General features: G+C 44.5%; 1 protein-coding gene across 1 annotated transcript; it reads left to right on the top strand.

Annotated features, from left to right (window-relative positions):
* The first annotated feature begins 223 nt into the window (after positions 1 to 223).
* On the top strand, positions 224 to 24,507 carry KLHL8 (kelch like family member 8). The gene is made up of 10 exons (XM_069976729.1): positions 224 to 345; positions 3,220 to 3,502; positions 5,446 to 5,994; positions 7,156 to 7,342; positions 9,667 to 9,810; positions 12,606 to 12,717; positions 18,478 to 18,646; positions 20,283 to 20,442; positions 22,909 to 23,110; positions 23,535 to 24,507. The coding sequence occupies exons 2-10, from the start codon at positions 3,278 to 3,280 to the stop codon at positions 23,656 to 23,658; spliced, it is 1,872 nt and encodes a 623-aa protein (XP_069832830.1). The 5' UTR covers positions 224 to 345; positions 3,220 to 3,277; the 3' UTR covers positions 23,659 to 24,507.
* The last annotated feature ends 10 nt before the right edge of the window (positions 24,508 to 24,517 follow it).

The raw sequence follows: 24,517 nt of genomic DNA, 5'->3' as shown, positions 1-24,517 counted from the left end.
GTGGCACTGTTTTCAGAGCATAAAAGCCACGCTTTTCTAATCACAAACCCTTTCCCATAGATCTGCATTCTCTTTAGTTCCCCACAGTAAGAAACACACACTTTCCACTAATTCATTCTCGCGTTGTCGCTCTACAGCGACTTCCTTTACGGTCAGCGTACTGGCCTCCGCCCACAACAAAGATGGACGCCTAGCAATGTTGTGCCTGCCTGCGCATGCGTCCTCAGGATGTAGAAGGGGAAGGAGGCGTCTGAAAGTAGAAGCAGCTGCTGAACCCTGGAGAGAAGAGCAGAGGAGAGGAGAGCTGTCGGCTGTGCGGCGGGTGTGATAGACCGGCTGTGTAATGTGAGTGTGCTCCGGGGTGACCACTATATATACACATGGGGGTGTATAGCTGCTGCATTATAGTGGTAGTGTGCATGGCCGCTGAGTACAAGAGCTAGCAATCTACCTGTAGGCATCCTGCCCTGTCACATGTACGACCTGTGTAGTAAGGGGGCAGCACTGTACACTTACCCCAGTCTGCTGGCCCCTTCCCTTCAGTAATACCAGGGCTCTGCAGGATTCAGCAGTATTATATACCCCTGTTGTTGCCCCCCTGGTATCTGCCCCCTGCTCAGTGCCCTGTCCTGCCCCCCCCCCTAGCTATGCCCTCCCTTGATAGTGCTGGATAGTCCACCATCTGGGTCACCATCCTGGCAGCGGGGGGTATCTGTGGATATATGGAGTCGCTGCTAACTAATGGCTGGTCAGATCTCTGCTCATAAAGTTACTGGTTATGGTGGGCAACTTCCCCAATCTACAAAACTACAACTCCCAGCATGCCTGCTATAGCTGGAGAGCCACAGGTTGGGGAACACATAGATCAGCGTACTATATAAAGGAGAACCCTGCCTCCATCCTACGGCATAGCCCAGGGCGACAGATCCCTGGTAGAATATCACTGGCAGGAGCAGTGTTCATCAATGGCTAAAGGAGTAAAAAAAAAAAAAAAAAAAAAAAAATATATATATATATATATATATATATATGTATGTGTATATATATATATATTTTTAAATCAACTGGTGTCAGAAAGTTATACATATTTGTAAATGATTTCTTTTTAAAAATCTCAAATCTTCCAGTACTTGTCAGCTGATGTATGTCCTGCAGGAAGTGGTGTAATCTTTCCAGTATGACACAGTGCTCTCTGCTGCCACCTCTGTCCATGTCAGGAACTGTCCAGAGCAGTAGAAAATCCCCATAGAAAACCTCTTCTGCTCTGGACAGTTCTTGTATCGGACAGAGGTGGCAGCAGGGAGCACTGTGTCAGACTGGAAAGAACACACCGCTTCCTGCAGAACATACAGCAGCTAATAAGATCTAGAAGACTTGAGATTTTTTAAACAGAAGTAAATTACAAATCTATATAACTTTGACACCAGCTGATTTGAAAGAAAGAAAAAATCCCCATAGAAAACTTCTCCTGCTATGAACAATTCCTGACATGGACAGAGGTGGCAGCAGAGAGCACTGTGTCAGACTGGAAAGAATACGCTACTTCCTGCAGGGCATACAGCAGCTGATAAGTACTGGAACTTATATAAATAGATGTGTACATAGGGTTTCCTTCTTCCACTGTGATATATATGAATAGAGGAGATAATCCAGTGATTGCAGACCCCGGATACTATGCGACTGCTCTATACTTGTGGATTAGCCTGGGGTGGAGTAACTCTTCTTGTGTTTCTCTGTATGGAGATCATGGGTATATGGTCAGCAGTGTGTGTCAATTATATATTCATCAGATATAAGCAGGAGGACTACAGCTTCCATACACACGTCAACATCGTGCTCCGTACCGAGGGTTTCCATAGTTACTGGATAATTGCTCTCATGGTATCATTTCAATAGCCAGAAGTAGGCAAGCAAGTTTTTCCTGTCCAGTCTTGTTATTAGCCGTGCGGTCTACTGATCCGTGATGACTACTCCTGTAAGGTTTGGACGAGAGGCGGCGCACCTTTTTGGCCTCCTGTTACATGGCAGATAGCTGCCGGGCCTGAGGGTTACTGGGCAGCGTACATGTCAGCGCTCGAGGTGAGGGTTTTTCAGACAGCCCAGTTACTGGGATGGAATGGCTGCGTAAACCATTGCTGGATCGTTCGTTTGGCCAATCACTTTTATCATTGTTGGCAGCACATCCCTTCTTTACAAAGAGACATGTGCTGCCCACAAACAGTGATCTGTATACACAAAGATGTGATCAGCTGATCAGTGAGCTTGATTCATGCCTGATAGCTGTGTTTCTATATGGGGCGGCCATTGGCCCCTTCAGCCCATAGTCGTAATATGGGTAATAACATGTAGTGTAAAGACTGCTATATCAGTCAAGTACAGGTAAAACAGGCATCACCCCAGTATGTATTCCACTATGTGTAGGCATCCCACCCCCCTCTAAGACATGCTGGGCCTTGTAGTCCCTCTGTACATGACATGTGGAGCCTTGTAGTCTTTTCTATCCCCCCCATCCTCATCTATAGTGCGGTCCTGCAGACACTTTCTGGTGCCTTTCCTGCTGCCTCCAGCCCCTGACACAGGCGGATCACAGAGCCCTCCAGGCTGCACTCATAGATCTGCAGGGAGCGGAGGAGGCTTTAGAGATCCAGAACTGGGGTAACACACCAGCTGGCCAGGACACTTGCTGCTGACGTTGGCCGAGGGAAAACAGCCACCAGGGGAGACTAGAATGGGCCCAGGAGTGCCCCCCTCCCCTCTGCACCCACCAATTCTATACAGGTGACATGCGATTTGTTTTTTTTCACGTATTCCATGAGTGTGGCATTCGGGAAATCGGTGAGAAACACTCATCCTAGAGACTTCTATTAGGGAATCTTTGCCATGATCCTGTTCTGCACTAGGACATGTTCTACTTTTTGCGGTACAGATTGTATCAATCGAGATTGGGAGATGGACTAAAAAAACTCACACAGATTTTTGGGTCTTTAGCAGAAAGCAGCAGCTCAGAACTGGGGGAAGGAGACTGAATAGATAATACTAAGTATGGAAGGAATTGTTAGTCTCACTATAGGCAGCAACATATGCAGTTATGTTTGAGCAGAATGTCCCTTTGAACTTTAGTGCAGAAACCATTACCTGTGAGTACACAGATGGCAATTACTTATTCACCTGTTATATTTGGGACAGCTCTTCTAATATTTATTATTCTTTTGTGTTTAGTGATGTAATGGCGGCATCTGGTGACCAAGCTCATTGATATGAAATATCTGCGGTTTCCATGACCCTTACGCTTCTGATGGCATCGGAATCTATGCTGCCTGGACAAACCAAGCCGCCGCCGCAGACCAAGGGGAGAAGGAAGCTCCAGCAGGACAAGTCCTTCACCAGTGACAGCGAGGGGGATGGCACCTTTGTCTTTGAAGCTGATGAAGCCTGGAAGGATTTCCACAGCTCGCTCCTCCATTTCTATGAAGTGGGAGAGCTGTGTGACATCACCCTTAAGGTAACCTCCTTTTCTTCCCGCTCATGAAATCTGGGTCATATACATTAATATGTGCTGGTGTCACCAAGTATGTAACCTAAATACCTGAGGGACAGAGGATAGATGATGCATGCTGGATTTTAGTGAGATCTTATTTTACTGTTGAGCAAAAAGATGGCACACTGTTACTTAAAGTGTATGACCAGCTTTAACCCAGATCTTGGTCCCTGGTCTTTTAAAGCGAAAGTGACAGCATGGCTATGCATCTATCTGTGCTGCCAGTTTCCTGTTGTCTTATCATATGAGCATTGCATACTTACCTTCAGTGATGCTGTGTGATCTGGCAACTTCAGTAAAAAAAGAGGTTTATTTTTTTGGGCTGACAGTCACAAATGTCTGTGCCCACCCTGCTCTTCGTGTTTTCAGGTCGCCCATGCCTCCTCCAGAATCATTGACATCTGGCTCTGCTTCAGCTGTATAGGATTTTAACGTGAGCCAGCTGTCAATCATCCTGAAGCAGGCGGGGCAAAAAAATAAAATTTTTCCCAAAGATGCCGGATCACAAAGCAGCCTTTTAGGTAAGTGTGCTCTGCATGCGTGATCTGAAAACTAACAGCACAGATATATGCGTAAGCCTGCTGTCAGTTTCCCTTGAGGACATCAGTATTCGATATTGGATAAAGACACTGTGTTTCCCCTGCAAGTTCTGCAGTCTATTCAATGGTTACTGCTACTTAAACAGGATAAGGTTGCAGTTCCTTGTACTGCTGCTTCTAAAAATACAAATAAAGAATTGAAGGACAGGATAGGCCATCAGTTAGACTAAATACTTCCTGTCCGGTCTTGATTTTCATGTAATACTGATCAGATATGTGAATGAGGCCTTCCAATGATAAAACACAGGACTGCAATGACTGAATAGCAGGGAGCGTCCCCAGTGACTACGCCTATTATGAAGGACTTGGTATAAGGCTAAGTAAGTCATTCTTCCAGTGTTATATTAAAGACCTGGCACCTAGGACATGATGTTTGTGTAATAGATGACTTTACATGGAAGTACCATTCTAGATGGAAACACTCCATTCCTGCTCAGTGAACTGGAAAACTTTTAATAAAACATCTCGTTCTAAGTTTCAGCTGTGAATAAACATTGCTTTAAGTGTGTGTGGAAGGGAGGGGGCATACAAACCCCTTGCAGATGGTGTCCTTAGTGGGATGTGGTCCCAGGACTGAGTCACTGGGCTGTCCTTTTATATCTTGACAAAGAGGTGGGCAGTAATGATGATAAAGGTATGGACTGATTCAGGACCAGCCGTAGCTGTAGTTTATAGACCAGAAATCTGCTGACAGGTTACATAGCTGCGACCTATAGGAGCAAGCGAGCGCCGACCTGTCAAATCAGCATTGGCTTTCTCCTCGTTCCCCACTCGCTGTTGGTGCTATTACACACACTGGCTACAGGAGGGGTTGCCTAGACAATATTTAGAGGATAGTGGTGGTCTGCCAGTGGTAATAGCCAGCAGACCCATCGATATATAGGTAGAATTTAGCCTGTTGAAAGACAACAATCAGCCGACATCGTGCATGTCTCTTGATTGTTGCCTTTTAACACTACCTATTACACCAAGGGCCACAATCGACAGGTACGGCCAATAATTGCTTGGTTTAATAGCAGTGTGTATAGCTGAGTGTAAGTGCAGGCACATTATAGAAGCGGTGTTTATAGCTGAGTGTAAGTACAGGCACATTATAGCAGGAATGGAGAAGAAGGGAAACACTCTGTCCGGGGAGAGGAGGGCCTTTATAGTCAGGTGTGTCTTACGAAATGGAAAATACAGTAAATGTGATATGACCACTACCATCTGCTTTCTTGAATTCCTCTTGTTGAGCAGCACCGGCTTCTGTGTTCGCACTAAAAACAGCACATATATAGTTTCACTGGTTTATCTTTTTGTTTTGTATAGGTTGGTTCTAAGCTGATCCCATGCCACAAGCTTGTGTTGGCCTGCGTGATACCATATTTCCGTGCCATGTTTCTGTCTGATATGGCAGAGGCGAAACAGACGCTCATTGAGATACGCGACTTTGATGGCGACGCCATTGAAGACTTGGTAAAGTTTGCCTATTCGTCGCGCGTCACCCTGACTGTTGATAACGTTCAGCCTCTTCTGTATGCCGCCTGCATCCTTCAGGTGGAGCTGGTCGCCAAGGCTTGTTGTGAATATATGAAGTTACATTTTCACCCCTCTAACTGTCTGGCTGTCAGGGCTTTTGCAGAAAGCCACAATCGTGTGGACTTAATGGACATGGCCGACCGCTATGCTTGCGACCATTTCCCAGAGGTGGTGGAGTGTGAGGATTTTGTCAGTATGTCCCCTCAGCACCTTCACAAGCTGCTGTCTTCTGGAGATCTGAACATTGAGAGCGAGAAACAGGTCTACAATGCAGCGATCAAATGGCTGCGTGCTAACCTGCAGCACCATGAAGTGTGGCTACATGAGATTCTGTCTCAGGTATTGCTTGTAACCATGCCGCATCTTTCTTTCCTTTATGTACTCACTATGTATATGTTTAACATATAGGATGAAATTAATAGGTTGATTTAAATAGTCACTGTTTGAAAGAACTTTCCCTCCTATAGGTTTCATAACGAGTCATGTCATTTACCAAAAATATCTCCTTACTCAATCTACTGTTCACTGCCTGTCGTTAGGGAAAAGGTGTCTCTAGCAACAGACCAGGACAGAACACACAACATAGGGGTGGGACTTAGCTACTGCTATGTGCAGGAGAGAAACTAGGCTGTGTACCTGAAATAGGTGAGCCTATCTCTATTCTATGGAGAATTTACACTGCCCCTGGAAGGTAAAACAAGGCATCCCTTTCTTGGTGGCAGCAGCAATTCAGTGCTTAATGTAACCCCTTCCTTGCTGTGTTGCTGTTTTTCATCTCTTTTCATAAAGGAATAAAGTCAGTACATCAGTAACCTCTTCTCCCTCCATATACTATTTAAATAGTAGTACTGTAAATTATTCCTGAGCACATTCCCTGTCCAGTGTACTTTCACTAGCACTTTATGGCAGTATAGAGTAAGTGCTGTGCTGTAACTGGCCAGACAGCGAAGATATTTATTACTGGCAAAGAGTCCAGTTCTGTCTGACCCCTTAAAATGGACAGAATGAGAACAAGCTGTGGACCATGTAGGGGGATAACAAGCTGGGGGTCAAAGGACAGAGACTTTCATTGATCCTGAGAACAGGGATGCAACGGTCCCACAATGAACGGAGTGTCCGCACAAACACCGCAGCCTGTGCTCCATTCATTGTCTGCGGGGCTGACAAACACTTCTGAGTTCAGTAGTCTCATAAAGAATGAGTAGAGCATAGATATGGTGAGAGCTTCATTCATTGTAGGACAATTGTGTCCCCATTCTCAGGATCAGTTGGGGTCCTGGTTGTGATCCTGGTTGTTATTATAACAAGCTAAAAATGGGATACCCCTTTAAGCATAGGTAACCTTTGTCAAGCCCTTTACAGGATCGGATACTTGAAACAGGTGACTTGATTTGTTTAAAAAGTCAATGTAAACTATGTTAGAAATATAAAGTTAGCGACTATGCATTGCCCCTGCTTCTATCATAACTAATGGAGAATTATTTATTTTCCGTCCTTTAGGTTCGGCTGCCTCTGTTGCCCCTTGAATTCCTCATGGCCATCGTAGCCAAAGAAGACATCATCAGACAGGACCTGAAGTGCCGAGATCTGCTGGACGAAGCAAGAAACTATCACCTGCACTTGAGCAGCCGGGCTGTTCCTGAGTTTGAGTATACAATCCGCACCACCCCCAGGAAGCAGACCGCTGGTAACTGCAGTCTGTGTTGTTGGGGTGTTAGTTATGGAGCGTTCACTGTCATCACAAAATGTACAATGCTCATACTTCTAGGCCCATAAATCGTCCTCTTTAGTGTTGATTGTGTGTTGGACATCAGAGAGACAGTCAGTAGGGTTGTGCTGTAGACTAATGGTTTAGTATTGACCCCGGTCCCAGCTGCGTTATGTGAGACGTGAAGCCTTTGCATATATTAGCAGTAGAAGATTCTGATCTCTGCACAATACGTGTACAGCTGCCAATAAACAAGTCCACTGCCAGTAACACACATTATCCCAGTAGTTTTTGGGAACAGATGGTCTGCTGTCTGTCATAAAGGGGCACTTATATCTACAGTGCCATCATGTCTTCGGCAGATAGAAATTCCTTTTAGGGTGCGTTCACACGTACAGCAGATTAAATGGCGCAGATTTGATGCTGCAGATATCAATATAACTAAATAACTGAACACAGCATCAAATCTGCAGCAGATCCTGTACGTGTAAGCGCACCCTTAAAGGGGTACTCCGGCCCGGGGGTATTTTTCAGCTATGGCTGGGAATAGGGGGGTTATGGACGGCGGAGGTCATTTGCCTACCCCGTCTCGCGGCCGCTTCTTGGTGTGAGCTGCTGCATGAGACCTCACGTCTCATGGCAGCTCAGCCATTCAGCAGCCGAGGTGGGACTTTGCTACGGCCGCTGAATGGCTGTGCTGCCTTGAGACGTCTCATGCGGCAGCTCACACCAGGAAGCGGCCGAGGGACGGGTGTAGCGGGTGGCGTGATCCGGGACCCAGTGCTGAAACAGGGTAGGTAAGTGACCTCCGCCGTCCATAACCACCCCATCCCCGGCCATAGCTCAAAAATACCCCCGGGGTACTCCAGCAAAAAAAAAAAAATCTAATGGTTTTAGAAAGCTCGGCAAATCTCAAGTCTTACAGTACTTATCAATTGCTGTATACCTTGCAGGAAGTGGTGTATTCTTTCCAGTCTGACACAGTGCTCCCTGCTGCCACCTCTGTCCGCTACAGGAACTGTCCAGAGCAGTAAAGGTTTTCTATGGGGATTTTCTACTGCTCTGGACAGTTCCTGACACGGACAGAGAGCACTGTGTCAGACTGACTGGAAAGAATACACCACTTCCTGCAAGGTATACAGCAATTGATAAGTACTGTAAGACTTGAGATTTGCCGAGCTTTCTAAAACCATTAGATTTTTTTTTTTTGCAGTCTGACACAGTGCTCTCTGTCCGTGTCAGGAACTGTCCAGAGCAGTAGAAAATCCCCATAGAAAACCTTTACTGCTCTGGACAGTTCCTGTAGCGGACAGAGGTGGCAGCAGGGAGCACTGTGTCAGACTGGAAAGAATACACCACTTCCTGCAGGACATACAGCAGCTGATAAGTACTAAAAGACTTGAGATTTTTTAAACAGAAGTAAATTACAAATCTATATAACTTTCTGACACCAGCTGATTTGAAAGAAGAAAAAAAATCACCTGAGTACCCCTTTAATTTAAGCCCCTGAAAGCTATAAGTAGTTATAATCAGCCTTAGGGGGGAGCTTTTATGGTGACATCATATATGGCTAGTAGTATACACTCGGGCCACATTTCGTAATGTTTTATCATCATGAAAGACATTTATGGCAAAATAAATACATGGTACCTTGGTTTAAGAGTAAATTGGATTAAGAGCATTCTGCAAGAAGAGCTCACAGTTTTTTTTAAATTGTGACTTGGTTTAAGAGCATTGCTTTGGTTTAAGAGCTCCCTGTACTGGGTGGGAGGGCGAGTGGGGTAGCATTATGGTCTGCAGAGCGGGATCTACAGCACTGTACTCTGCTAGGACTCAAATCAAATCCGCTTCAGGTTATCCGCTATCAAGGGATAGGACTGTGGAGGTAATCTCTTCATAGCTGTAACCCCTCTCTCCCCAGACAGAGTGTTTCCCATGCTCTCCATTCCTACTATAATGTGCCTGCACTTACACTCAGCTATACACACTGCTTCTATAATGTGCCTGCACTCACACTCAGCTATAAACACTGCTGTATAGGAAAGTATCTGCCACTGTCCTCCTGCACAGCTCTGTGTGATTTCTGATTGGTCCATGCTGAGCACCCCCCCCCCCTTCCATATTGCTGTCATGTGACCGCACAGACCTGCTGGTCTGAGAACTCCTGTAGGTTTGCTACAGTGAGATAGGATTACAGGATCCAGTTTTTAGTTTGCATGAAAATGCATAGTGTGACTATCTCCTGGCTCCGTGGTATACACAGCACTATGTACTATTAATAAATGTTCCTTCGTATGTTTTAGGTGTTCTGTTTTGCGTCGGAGGACGTGGAGGCTCGGGTGACCCGTTTCGCAGCATTGAATGCTATTCTGTTAGTAAAAACAGCTGGTTCTTTGGGCCTGAAATGAACAGTCGCAGAAGACATGTGGGTGTCATCTCGGTGGGAGGTCAGTACAACCGCAGCTACTCTTTTACTATGTCGCTGCTTACGCTACAAAGGTTAAAAGGCACTAAACAATCTGAGCGACTTTGTCTGCTGGTTTTATTGTATGTATGAGAATGGTAATGTATGTAATCTTGTTCAGCTAATCTACAGTATTCTTATCATTAGGAGAAGCCTTGATGAGCTAAGTTATACAGGTTTTACAGGTTAAAAGCTCAAAATGTACAAAATAAAAGATCTCAACAAACTTGCTGTTTTGGGGCCTTAAAGGAGAAGTCCAGCCATATAAAAAAATTCCACAGCTGGCAGGGGGGAACATGACAAACAATCATTGCTTAACTCTCCCCATGCCCGAGATCCTGCACATCCTGGCAGATGGACTGCACGCTCAGCCAATCGGGACAGAAGCGGTATCCTGCTCTAGTCACTGACTGGCTTAGCGGGCTGTCAATCACCGGATGATGTCTGCAGCGCTGGAGAGGCCCGGGGAGAGGTGATTGTTGATAGTTTGTTCCCCTGCCCTGTCATTTGGACAACTTGTCAAATAGCTGGACTTCTCCTTTAACATTATCGCTTGAGGACCCAGACAATTCTCATATTTGCAGGGGTGGTTTTTTTGCTCCTTGCAAACTCCTTTTTTCCCAACTACAGAGACACAGGGCTCGCTTTTTGTCTGACCATTTACACTTTGTCGTCACTTCTTTAATTTTGCCATAATATTTACTGCGCAACCAGGGCCGGGACAAAGGGTAGGCAGGCATAGGCGATGGCCTAGGGCGCCATCTAGTGGTAAATTACAGGGGGCGCAATTTGAATGTCTTTAAAAAATTTTTTACTAGTCTACTGTACTTCTGATGGCCGCCCCTCCGCTCACATTTCTCCAGCACCTGTCCTCACTCTCTCTCCCTCCCCCCGGGCAGACAGTGATCGCTCCTCCGCTCTGCCTTAAAGCAGCTGCAGGCTCCAGCCCTGCGCTGCCGAGCGCCGCCCCTCCACCTCACATTGCATCAGCCCCTGTCGTCACTCTCTCTCCCTCCCCCTCCCCCGGCAGACAGTAAATCCCCCCCACCCGACCTCACCCGTGGCACTGCATCCCTTCTCTGCTACTGAGGACTCTAGTCCACATAATATGTGAGGGGGTATATGGAGATGTATATACACTGGGGGCTATACTATGTGAGGAGGTGTATGGAGATGTATATACACTGGGGGCTATACTATGTGAGGGGGTGTACGGAGACTGTATATACACTGGGGGCTATACTATGTCAGGGGGTGTATGGAGATGTATATACACTGGGGGCTATACTATGTCGTGGTGTATGGAGATGTATATACACTGGGGGCTATACTATGTCAGGGGGTGTATGGAGATGTATATACACTGGGGGCTATACTATGTCAGGGGGTGTATGGAGATGTATATACACTGGGGGCTACACTGAGGGGGTGTATGGAGATGTATATACACTGGCTATTCACTGTGGGGGCTATACTATACGAGGTGGTGTATGGAGTTTGATAATTCCCCCCCTAGGTGTGTGTGTGTGTGTGTGTGTGTGTGTATGATTATATATATATATATATATATATATATATATATATATATATATTTATATAATATATTTATTTATTTTTATTTTGTTTAGGGGGGGGGGGGGGGGCGCCATTTGCCTTCTCTGCCTTCTCTGCCTAGGGCACCAAAACTCCTTGTCCCGGCCCTGTGCGCAACTAAAAAGTATTATTAGTGGAGTGAATGTGAAACTTCAGAGGGGGGCATTCAACTTTATGCAGTGCAAATTATGATAAAAACATATAACGTATCTTTATTCTATGGGCCACTAAAATAAAACAAGAAATATTATTTTGTAATCTTTTTTTTTTTTTTTTTTTCCTAACAAATTTACTTAAAAGTTCTAAATCTTGACCCCCTATAACTAGTTCTTAGTTTTCTATTTACATGACTGTCATTGCACCTTTTTTGTGCTGAGATTTCATTTTTCTCTACCATTTTGGTTTAGCTGGGAGTTTTTTATTTATTCATTTTTTGTGCTCAATGATGTGACCCAAAATCTACAATACATTGTTTTTTTTTCCCCCTTCCAAGGCACAGACCATGGCAGAAATGTAAATCAAGGGGTTAAAAACCCCCTAACTTTTGGCATGTCATAGAGGCATCAAATAGGTCCAGAGTCCAACAGCATTCAAGATGTAATAATCCAGAAGAGTTAGTACAAGGTTTTAAGCAGGAGTGGTCTTTTTTAAGTAAACTTGTATTGTCATTTGGCTGAATAAACCCTTCTGGATTATTCCATCTTGGATGCTGTTGGGCTCTGGATTTACTTGATGATGATCTGGGTCACTCTATTGGGACTATGAACCTCTAGCGTGCATCCTGTGTATCTACTAGCCTACTGATCCTTTGCTGCTGCTGGAACCCCTTTTGTATTGGTCAGAAACATGTCAGAAGTTTTGAGCCATCAGACCGCTACTGATGGCCAAAACAAGGCTGGATAAGTGCTCGCGTCATAGACTCCTATGGAGTCCGTCTAAATAGGAGAGAGGGGAGAGAAGGCTTGTTGAGATTGTTGCTCATTTAGGTTCACACTGCGTTTTTGCTGACCGTTTATAACATATCCATTTTATATTCTAACATATACATTTAAAGGAAACTGATGCTGGTTTAGAAACTGATGCTGCTGTACGTCGTCCTGCAGGATCCATTTTCCATTGACTTGCGTTATAATGAAAAACTAAAAAGCTTTATGAGAGATTTACATATATGTTTGTGTCTTTCAGGGAAGGTGTATGCCGTTGGTGGGCATGATGGAAATGAACATTTGGGTAACATGGAAGTATTTGACCCTTTGACAAATAAGTGGATGATGAAGGCGTCAATGAATACAAAACGGTAATCTCACCTGGAAATTATATTAATCTGAGTATGTGCCTTCACTTGTATGGTCACCATTGCACATTATATATATAAATCTGACAAATAAAATATATATATATATATTATAATATATATTTAAACATAGAAAACTTTGATTATTGTTAAACGTTATACATATGACCAAAAAAGTGACCAAACACAGGAAGCCCCTGTCCTTTGCACGCTCACAGACATGACTTGGTATTGACTGACAGCCATTCCTGAGCATGCACAGAGCCGGATAAGTCTTCACTGCGCATGTGTACAGGGACTGCGCTTCCACATTCAGTAACCGAGAATCCAAGGGGTGCTTGTATTGTATGGTCAGCTCTCCTGTCACACAGCACCAAAACTTCTGTAACTACACAGTAACATTATACTGACAGAATTGTTGTATAACAAAGAGTATTGTCTCCTGGTAAGCTGCAGAGCTGATAATAGAATTAATAAAAGTTAATAATATAATTAGCCTAATTTAATTGTCCTCAAGTAATATACAACCTGCATGATTAACAGGTTTCCTTGTGTAAACGCACAAAGGACGGAGACATCCTGTGTTTGGTCTCTCTTATTTTTTATCTTTTTATTTTTTGAACAGAAAAGACCAAATATGAGCATGGAGGGAGCATGGAGCACAGTTTGGTGTATGTATAAGGGTACTATTACACGGGCGATGGGGGCCCGATAATAACTGTAAACGAGCGTCGATCTGCTAGATCGGCGCTCGTTTACTGGGGCTATTACACGGCCCGATAATTGTTTAACAAGGGCTGCATGGACATTGTTAACAATGTCCTTGCAGCCCTTGTTTAAACTGTATGCAAAGAAGAATACATTACCTGTCCATGCTGCAGGGCTCCCCTTGCGGTCTGCTTCTCCCCGGGTCCTGCACGCTCCAGCTTCAGAGCGGCCAGTCTCAGCTAACAGGCCGCTCAGCCAATCACTGGGCGCAGCGGTCCCGGCCACTGATTGGCTGAGCAGCCTGTCAGCTCAGACTGGCCACTCTGAAGCTAGAGCGTGCAGGACCCGGGGAGAAGCAGACCGCAAGGGGAGCCCTGCAGCCTGGATAGGTAATGTATTCTTCTTTGCATAGCGTCAGCCGCACACCGTTATTACACGTAGTAATGTGCGATCGGCGCCCGACAATTATATGTCAAAACCTATATCAACGATCATCGGCTGATCATTGTGTTTATTACACGGAACGAATTGGCCGGATCGGGCCGATTATCGTTCCGTGTAATAGTACCCTAACACTGAACATAGAAAACTGTTTAAAAAAAACGAGTATATTGCAAATCTGCTTGCAATCACAGCCCCTGTTGATTTCTTAAAAAATTTTAACTTGGGAAATGGTACACGTTAAACCTGCCTGGGAAAAACCTATGTAATAATAAGGGAAATCCTAATAGGGCGGACTAGATGGACCAGGTGGTCTTTTTCTGCTGACAATCCTCTGTTTCTATGACTGTAAGGGTACAGTCACACAGCCGTATTTGCCACAGATTTGATGCTGTATGAATCCGTGTAGCTAAGCGGTTGAACACAGCATCAGATCTGCAGCAGGCACAGTAGGTGTGAATGTGCCCGACCACAAGCTGTAACTAATGATCAGTAATAATAATAATAATAATTTTTATTTATATAGTGCCAACAGATTCCGCAGCACTTTACAATTCTGGGGGTACAAACGTAGACAAAAAATAGACGTTACAGAGATACATATAATTATCCATACATGAGGAGTGAGGGCCCTGCTCGCATGCATGAGCTTACATACTAGTAGGAGGGAGTGCGAGACAAAATGGCAGAAGGGCAAAGTGCATCATTGTTCTTATGGTTCGGCCATCTTTATAAATAAGGTAGTGCAGGTAAGGGTGGGTGAACCTGTCACCAGCCAATGCCTGCATGCACAGGGCCAAGTGCTTAAATGCTTGGTGTGTGTATATGTATGTATATATGTGTGTGTGTGGGGGGGGGGGGGTTGGGGGGGGTTGAGGGTAGCAGTCAAAATTAGGGAACCTGCTTGAACAGATGTGTTTTGAGGGCACATTTGAAGCTTTGTGTATTGGAGGTGAGTCTGACAGTCTTGGGTAATGGATTCCATAGAACTGGTGCAGCTCGGGTGAAGTCCTGGAGACGGGAATGAGAGGTGCGGATCAAGGTGGATGTTAGTCGTAAGTCATTAGAGGAGCGTAAGGCACGGGTAGGATGGTAGACAGAGATGAGGGAGGAGATATAGGGAGGTGCAGCACTGTGGAGAGCTTTATGAGTGAGCAGGAGGACTTTGTATTGTATCCTGTGTTTAATAGGGAGCCAGTGTAGTGACTGGCACAGGGGGGAGGCATCGGTATAGCGGCTGGACATGGGGATAAGCCTGGCCGCTGTATTGAGAATGGACTGGAGAGAGGAGAGTTTAGAGGAAGGAAGGCCGATTAGTAAGGACTTGCAGTAGTCTAGACGGGAATGGATCAGAGCGACAATGAGAGTTTTAGCAGATTCGACAGTAAAGAAGGGACGGATTTTAGAGATGTTTTTTAGATGCAGATTACAGGAACGTGAAAGAAATTTAATATGAGGAGTAAAGGACAGATCTGAGTCAAACATAACCCCAAGGCAGCGGGCTTGCTGTGTAGGGGCTATGGTCGCACCACAGACAGAGATGGAGATGTCGGGTAGGGGGCAGTTAGCAGAGGGAGGGAAGACAAGCAGCTCAGTCTTAGAAAGGTTTAGTTTTAGGAATAGGGAGGACATAGCGTTAGAGACGGCAGACAGACAGTTACTGGTGTTCTGTAGAAGAGCGGGGGTGATATCACGGGAGGAGGTATGTAGCTGGGTATCATCAGCATAGAGATGGTACCGAAAACCAAACTTACTGATGATTTGTCCGATGGGTAAAATGTAAAGTGAGAAAAGGAGAGGGCCCAGGACTGATCCCTAAGGAACCCCGACTGTAAGGGGAAGAGAAGATTACGTGGAGCCAGAAAGTGATACGCTAAAGGAGCGGTCAGAGAGATAGGAGGAAAACTAGGAAAGAGCAGAGTCCTTGAGGCCGATAGAGCGGAGAGGAGGAGCTGGTGGTCTACAGTGTCAAAAGCTGCAGATAGGTCCAGGAGGATGAGGAGAGAATGGTCGCCTTTAGATTTTGCAGAGAGGAGATCGTTAGAGACTTTAGTAAGGGCAGTTTCTGTAGAGTGGTGAGGACGGAAACCGGACTGAAGGGGTCAAGGAGAGAGTTGTCAGAGAGGTAGCGGGAATAGACCAGGCGTTCTAACAGTTTGGAGATAAAAGGAAGATTAGAGACAGGTCGATAGTTGGCAGCACAGGAGGGTTTTTTTTTCAGTAAGGGAGTGATGACGGAGTGTTTGAAAGCCGAGGGGAAGATGCCAGAGGAGAGGTTGAAGATTTTAGTAAGGTAAGTAGTGACAACAGGAGAGAGGGACTGCACATGGTGTGAGGGAATAGGGTCACTAGGGCAGGTGGTGGGGCGAGAGGAGTCTGGAGACTTCCTCCTCTGTTACAGGTTCAAATACTGAGAGGGAAGAGGAGGAAATACAAGAGGGAATAGGATCAGCACTACTTGGGGACTGGGAGGTGATCTCCTGACGGATGGTATCTATCTTTTCCTTGAAGTAGGATGCTAGGTCTTCAGCACAGAGGTTAGTTACGGGTGTCTGAACTTTGGGTTTGAGGAGGGAGTTGAGGGTATCAAAGAGACGTTTTGGGTTATGGGATAGAGAAGAGATGAGAGAGGTAAAGTAAGATTGTTTAGCAGAATGAAGCGCGGAGTAGTAGCTTCTAAGCACAAATTTGTAATGTAGGAGGTTTGCATCAGTTTTAGACTTCCTCCACGAACGTTCAGCACACCTAGAACACAGTCTAAGAAAACGAGTTGAAGGTGTGTGCCAAGGTTGTGGTCGTCTGCGTTTTGCTGATTGAGGTGTGAGGGGTGCCATTTTGTCATATAGCTACACAACGTTTTATACAGACCTATATCTGTAGTTACATAATCTACTGTAAAATGGTGTTGAAAAATTCTTTCTCTATAGGAATTCATGATGATTTGCATTAGAAATCCTAATCATTGGCTGCATGAATGTGCAGCTTGGAGGGCACCAACAATTGTGTATGCCCATTGTGCAGATTGCCAGTGTGTGTTGGGATGCTGAACAAAGGCCCCTTTTACTCTGCCCTTCTGAGACCTTTTACCGACAGATTTGTCAAGTGGCAGAACAGAAGCGTCCTTAAGCTTTGTTCCCAATCGGCAGAGCATGTAGCGCACGCTTTGTGGACCCGCTGCCCCTGGCATTCCTGCCCTCGGCTAGAAGTTCAGCAGGAAAACTAGGTTATCACATATAGCCCACTCCTACAGCCATTGTCCTCATATTGTCTATGTACTGTACGGCTGTAAAATTGCCCAACAGGGAAACCTGTGTAAATCTTGTTACAGCAGTCTATATCTATCTAGCTATGGATCTGGCTTTTCACCCAGCTCTAATAAAAAGAGAATTTACAAGCGTGAAGGAATAAAGATAGCAGGAAATAAAGACAGTAAAATAACGTACTGTCTCAGTCTATAAGCCCAGAGGGCACACGTGAAGACAAAATCAGCCTCTGTGGCTTCATGTATGTTTGGGTTTAATGTGCAGAGGTGGGTCCTCCACCCTACAGGGATCGTAAGGGGTAGTCTAGACATCATCTGTTGGTGGTAGTTTGAGAGAGTCATACACCTTATATTGATGGCCAAACCAGTATAAGGTGTATGGGGACCTTTAAAGGGCAACTCCTGCAATTTAAAAAGTCATCAGTACTTATCAGCTGCAGTATGTCCTGCAAGAAAGGGTGTATTCTTTCCAGTGTTGCCACCTCTGTCCCTGACAGGAACTGTCCAGAGAGGTAGCAAATCCCTATAGAAAACCTCTCCTGTCTTGGACAGAGGTGTCAGACTGGAAAGCATACACTGCTTCGTACAGGGCATACAGCAGCTGAAAAGTATTGGAAGACTTAAGATGTAACTTTCTGAGACCAGTTGATTTTTTATTTTTTTTTTTCACTGGAGTTCACCTGTGGTGGTAGTTTTCATGTGTGATGAACCGTCAGTGCCATACCCCTTTGTTCTGGGAAAGAGAAGCCACAGCAGGAGCTCTCCTCCTCCCCATATAGGAGAATACAGGAACACTCCTGTGTATAGGGAGGATGGGAGACCTTATTGACAGCTGAGTGATTGTTCGGCCATCAGTTATTGAAGGTGTATGGCCGCCTTTAGGTTTGAGTATAGTGCTGGCCACTATCCCAGGAGTTTGTAATCTTAAGTCCATGAGGCTTGCTGTAAAGCATGTCACTAAATGCTGTTAGAAACAGATCAAGCAAGATGTTTCCTGTCTCTGGGCCAGGAGAAGTCATAGTGAAAGTCTGAGGCCTTCTCTTTTCCCTGACACAGACCCACCAGCGTGGTCCTTTCCTGGCTCATTCTCCTGATCGGTACTGGTGTGAACACTCAGACCCGGAACGATCAAGACTTTTGACATGTCAAAGTTTTTTTTTTTATTTACAGCAATTACTGTTACACTTTACGTTTTGCTACCCTTTACCAGTGAACGTGTATCTTGTGAGTATCTTATGTGAAGTGTGTATATTGTGATCTGTTATATTTATATATCTATCTGTACTTCCACTTGTTCTTAACAGCCATTCATTTAGCATAGAGGTCTTCTAATATCTATCTATTCCTCATAGGCGAGGCATTGCCCTTTCATCCCTAGGTGGCCCAATATATGCTATAGGAGGACTGGATGATAACACATGTTTTAATGATGTGGAGAGGTATGATGTGGAATCTGACCGCTGGACGGCTGTGGCTCCAATGATCACCCCTCGTGGAGGTGTTGGATCTGTTGCTCTGGTGGTATGTACATAGGCAGATATGTAATGTAATGAAAGATCATTTAGACTTATACTGCTTAGCTTAGCTTAGTATCACTCTTGATATCAAAACGTTACTTTGTACGTTACGTTGTACCCACAACCCAAACAGCGTGTACTGTCAGATAGCTGCTTTTCATCTGTCCTGGGGTCCTTTCGGCAGTTTTTGTCCTAAAAAACATCTTTTAAACTTGCAGCCCTGTGTCAAATTGGCGTGGCTTAGAGTACCTGTGTCCTAGGCCTGCACCGCCTCTCGGTCCCTCCTTCCCAGCCTTATTAGCAATGCCCCTAAGCAGGATTTATCCTATAAATCACTTGTCTGAACACTGCACATGTGCAGTGTTCAGACAAGTGATGGAAATGAGAACTCCTGCCCAGGGGCATTCCTAATGATTGGGAGGGGGGGTGGAGGGGCGTTGCAGGCCTAGGGCACAGAAACACCAATTTCACAAATTTGACACAGGGCTGCAAGTTTAAAAGTTGTATTTTAAAACAACAACTGCCGAACGGACCCCAGGACAGTTCTCGGATTAAAAGCAGCTATCCAACGGTACAAGTGTTTTGTTTTTTTTTGGGGGGGGGCAGATTGCGGAAACGGAGTTACTTTAAGTTTGCATTATTTTGTTTGAATTGCTTTTATAGATCAATGTAAGGCATATGCATATGGATCTACTAGATCGGTGCTGTACTACCATAGGCAAACTGTCTGTAGATCTGTTACTCCAGGCTTTAAGGCTTCAGGCTACATTGACATCCAGTTATTACGTTGTGGACCACCAATGGCATATGCCAAAATTTTTTAAATGACATAATGTGTATTGAAAACAGCATTTAAACAGTTAAAAGGCCAGCATTAAAGTAATGTTGGAAATCACTGGCTGGCATCAGCCGCACATTCAAGTTCTGGTTATGGAAAGACCTGAGCTCCTGAGCCCGCTCCACATGACAGCTGGGCGTAAAAGGGTTAAGGAAAAGAATCAGGCCAAGTGTGGTGCCGGCAGGTGTCTTAATAATACCTGAATGTATTTTACATGTTTACTCGGTTTTGTTTATTGGTGAATAGGTAATAAAGGTTTCCTTATAAGCTGGAAGACGTGCAACTTTTCTTTTAGTGTTATGCAATCTCAAGTATAATAATTCTTAGTCCAAGTCTGAGCGGTTGTGCCCAGACATAGTACTGGAAAAGCCATTAATGTCTTCACTGTCACGTGGGTGTATGAAAAAAAAAAAAGTTAAAAGTTAAAAGTTTTCCTATGAGAATTGGTACAGCGTTCACATTGCCACGTCCACAGTGTTATTGATTCTACCATAAGCGTAGAACATATTTGTGGGCAAAGCAATCCACCACCAGGTGACAAACCTAATCTTGCCATGGCGGCTCTCTTCCAAAAATAAACATTTGATATATGACTAACAATTGTCCCAAAATGACATCCTCTTTTTCTCTCTTGCGTGTGTTCTCCCCCTATATCGTCCTAATTTTCCATGTCCATCATTATGTACAACCTTATATCTAGAATTTGTGTTCTCCTTGAAAGCATGTATTGTAGAGAGTTCAGTAATAATGTGAGTTTAAAAGAAAAGCAGTACTTACACCTGTGCTTCATTTCCCTGTCTAGAATTTTGTCTATGCTGTGGGAGGAAACGATGGCGTCGCTTCTCTCTCGAGCGTGGAAAGGTATGATCCCCATCTGGACAAATGGATTGATGTGAAGGAGATGGGTCAGCGAAGGGCTGGCAACGGAGTTAGTGAACTTCATGGCTGCTTATATGTCGTGGGTAAGTGTCTGGGACTTTAGCTACACTTTGGAATATTTACAGGGGTGAGTAACCCATATGTTAGCATTTCCACTGGAGATAAGGCGGTCGCTGACCATATAAATAGCTATTTCTGCCCAGTGCTTTCAGAAGGAGGCCTTATAATCACAGTATGGCTGGATGTAGCATGGCCTCCATTTGTAAAAGTTCCTGGAGGTGTCTGCCATTGTTTTGACCATTTATCTAGTAAAACTATATCCCCTTTTGAAAGTTCCAGTTCAATGTAAAAAAATTACTATGGGAGGAGGAATCCTCTATCCAAGCATCAGTTCTGTGTTGGTAAAGACTTCAGAAGAGAAGGATTTAGGGGTAGTGATTTCTGACAGCCTTAAAATGAGTCACCAGTGCAGCCAGGCGGTAGGGAATACTAATCATATGCTGGCCTGTATAGCTAGAGGTATAACCAGTAGGAAGAAGGGAGATTGTGATCCCGCTGTATAGAGCTCTGGTGAGGCCACATCTGGGATACTGTGTCCAGTTCTGGAGACCTCACCTACAAAAAAGGTATGAATAAAATAGAACGGGTCCAAAGACGGGCTATAAAAATGGTGGAGGGTGTCAGGCATAAAACATATCGGGAAAGATTTAAGGATTTGAATTTGTATAGTCTGGAGGAAAGAAAGGAAAGGGGAAACATGATGTTAAATAAGGTTCAGGAGGGAAGTGTTTTTAATAAGAATCTGAACACAAGAATAACATGACACAGTGAGAGGTTAGTTGGGGGGGGGGGAAAGGTCAGAAGCAACATGAGAAAATATTACTTAACTGAAAGAGTTGTAGATGCCCAGAACAAACTTCCAGCAGAGGTGTTAGGTTTAAGTTATTGCACATGGACCAGACTGTGATAAACATATGAAACCTGAACTAGGGCCATAAGAAAACTGATAATGTTGCATGTAAGGGCCCTGTTATGTAGCGATAATCAGCAAATTCAGGCCGATTATCACTCTGTGTAATAGAGTTAATGATAATTGGCTGATTGTGTCTTTTGGTCCTGACCTAAAATCATCGGCCAACCGATATAATATTGTATGTGTATGTGTATATTTATATAAATATATATATATATATATTGTAATATATAATTTATTTTTATTTATTTTTTTTTTTTTAAGGGGTACTCCAGCAGGGGGGCACTTTTTTGCTGGGACCGGGGTGGAGGTGGCTGAGGGAAAAGACGTCCACTCACCTCCCCGGTTCCAGCGGCGAGTCCCGCATCGCGGCGCTCCAGTGCCTGGTTCCTGGCCGCTTCCGGGTGTCTGACGCAGGCCCGAGACGTGATGTCTCCGGTCTGCTCAGCCACTCAGTGAAGGAGGTGGGATCTGTTTCAAGTCCGCTCAGATCCCGCCCCTGTCACTGAGCGGACCTGAGACGTATCGTCTCGGGCCCGTGTTAGACACCCGACAGCAGCCGGGAACTGGGCACCGGAGCGCCGCGATGCGGTACCCGCCGCTAGAACGAAAAAGTGCCCCACTGCTGGAGTACCCCTTTAATATTATACACACACATATATATTAATCAAGTTGTGTTACCTAACAGATTTGGCGCTTGCTTACAGGAGCCATCGGGCCTATTACATAGGAGCCAGCCGTCCTATGTAATAGGACCCTAAATGTTCAGTCTTAAGGCCCTATTACACCAACAGATCTGACGACAGATTATCTGCCAAAGATTTGAAGCCAAACCCAGGAGTGGATTTGAAAAGAGGAGAAATCCAGTCTTTCCTTTATGACCTGTTCTCTGTTTATAGTCTTTTTTGGGGGTTTGGCTTCAAATCTTTGGCAGATAATCTGTCGTCAGATCTGTTGGTGTAATAGGGCCTTTAGGGTCCTATTATACAGGGCTATTATCTGCCCAGTCAGGCCCATTCAGTTAGATATTGCTCTATGTAAAAAAGACATTGATCAGCCGATGTCCATGCAGCCCTTGGTGCACGATCGAGCTGTGTAATAGGCTCTGTAAGTGAGCCTAATCATTGGTTATAATGATCATGGATCATAATAATAGACCATTATAATCATTTATTGTTCTTTGTGCCTCCTCTTATTGCAGAATCTTTTTATGTGAATTTTTATCTATAATGCACAAAAATCTATTGTGAATGCTGTGCAATTTTTTTCACTTGTGCAAAGAACTTAATCATGAGTAAATATTACAGTAAGAAGGTAGCAGACAGCTGTGAAAAAACTGTTTTTTTGTAACAATTAGTGTAATAGAGCTGCATCGTGTAAAGAACCGGTTCACATTCAGCTAGGCGCGTAGTTAAAAAAGACACGCACGAATACAGTGCAACAGGATAAATTAGCAAGATTATTAGTTTAAAAAAATGCATAAAAACAATGATACATTTCCCCCCATAGTTTTTTATATCTGGTATCCTGTTCCTTAGACTGTTGTGACCTGCTTGTGTTTTTCTTGTTCTTCCAGGTGGATTTGATGACAATTCTCCCCTGAGTTCAGTAGAAAGATACGATCCCCGCACCAACAAGTGGGAATATGTTGCAGAGCTAACTACCCCAAGGGGTGGCGTTGGCATAGCAACTTTAATGGGCAAAATCTATGCAGTTGGTGGTCATAATGGAAATGCTTATTTAAATACAGTGGAATCTTATGATCCAATTATGAACAGGTAATTGTGTATAGCGGCTTCTGTAAGGACCCAATTTGATCATTTTGACATGATTAGAGATGTGGGAACTTGCAGTAAACTCAGGTTCGCGAACTCCCCAACTATCTGTATTTGACTCCCGCTGCCTGGAGAAGATGGGTGCAGCCGATGACTGGCTGGAAAACATCATATCGCCATCTTTAGAGCTGCATCCAACTTCAGCCATCGGTAATTAAATTAAACTTGAGCTTGCAAGAGTTGTGCTCATCTCTACTATGCAGTAGGTGAAAAAAAAAAAATCCCCTACAGTGGTAGTTATTAGCGGGCAGCTGTATCTCAGAGCTGTCATTTCTGATCTATCCTCTATCTACACCTCAATTGGATCTTATGTGATTTCAATGTCTGGGCGGATTCTCACTCTCGTTTCTTTCCATTTATACAATAGATGGGAGCTTGTCGGGTCTGTGGCTCACTGCCGGGCTGGAGCAGGAGTGTCCGTCTGCGCTTGTCTGAGTAGCCAAATCCGGGATATTGGCCAGGGCTCCAGCAATGTGGTAGACTGCATGTGACCAACACAACTGGATTCTTCTCAACTCCTGATGAATCATGGTGTTGGCATCACCTTCCTAATGTCTGACTTGTGTGCTAGGAACCTTGTCTGTGTACAATATATATAGGATTAGAAGAACATAGCGGCTTTCCTCAGTTACGCCTGGTATTGCGGCTTGGTTCTACGGAAGTGAATAGAACTAGGGATGGTCCGAACCTGCCGAGGTTCGGGTTCGTGTGAACCCGAACGCTCCGTGGAGCGGGTGGATACAGCGGGAGGACCGCCTGGAAAACTGGGATACAGCCTATGGCTATATCCCAGTTTTCCAGGCGCTCCTCCTACTGTATCTGCCCTCTCCACTGAGCGGGCAGACAGCGGGAATCATTACCTCGGGTTCGTACGAAACCGAACTCTGTTCGGACCATCCCTAAATAGAACCGAGCCTCAATATTGCTCACAACCTAAAGACAAGTGGTGTAATTTCTTTAAGAAAGCGGTCATGTTTTTCTAATTTGGGATAACCTCCATTAAGGAGCTAATGATCTATATGAAGGTTCTACTAGTACTTATACCTCCACCTATGCTGTGATGTGTAACCACTGGGCAATACTAAAGTCAATTTTCCTTTTTTATACCTTTTACAACTGTAGACTGAGAGTATAACCGTTAATTTATTTGTTGAGGTGCCAAATGTCTTCTGCATAGAGGCTTTATGGTAAATGCCGTCTCTGTATATAGTCAGCATTGTTTGACCTTTTTGTGTGTGTGTATATATAGAGAGAAAAGTATATTTATTGACCTATTTTGTTGTGTATTAATGTATGACAGTTATTAACTTTGAAAATTGATATTAAAAGTGTTAACAGTTTATTGGTTTT

The sequence above is a fragment of the Dendropsophus ebraccatus genome, chromosome 7, assembly GCF_027789765.1.
Source record: "Dendropsophus ebraccatus isolate aDenEbr1 chromosome 7, aDenEbr1.pat, whole genome shotgun sequence".
NCBI lineage: Eukaryota > Metazoa > Chordata > Amphibia > Anura > Hylidae > Dendropsophus > Dendropsophus ebraccatus.
This window is presented reverse-complemented; position numbering and strand designations above follow the sequence as displayed.

Excerpts from the sequence above, each read along its gene's own strand:
- KLHL8 (XM_069976729.1), top strand. The coding sequence starts at position 3,278 with ATGACCCTTACGCTTCTGATGGCATCGGAATCTATGCTGCCTGGACAA. Across the intron at positions 9,811-12,605 it reads GGGTGTCATCTCGGTGGGAG|GGAAGGTGTATGCCGTTGGT; the intron begins GTCAGTACAACC and ends TGTGTCTTTCAG. Across the intron at positions 23,111-23,534 it reads TATGATCCAATTATGAACAG|ATGGGAGCTTGTCGGGTCTG; the intron begins GTAATTGTGTAT and ends TTTATACAATAG.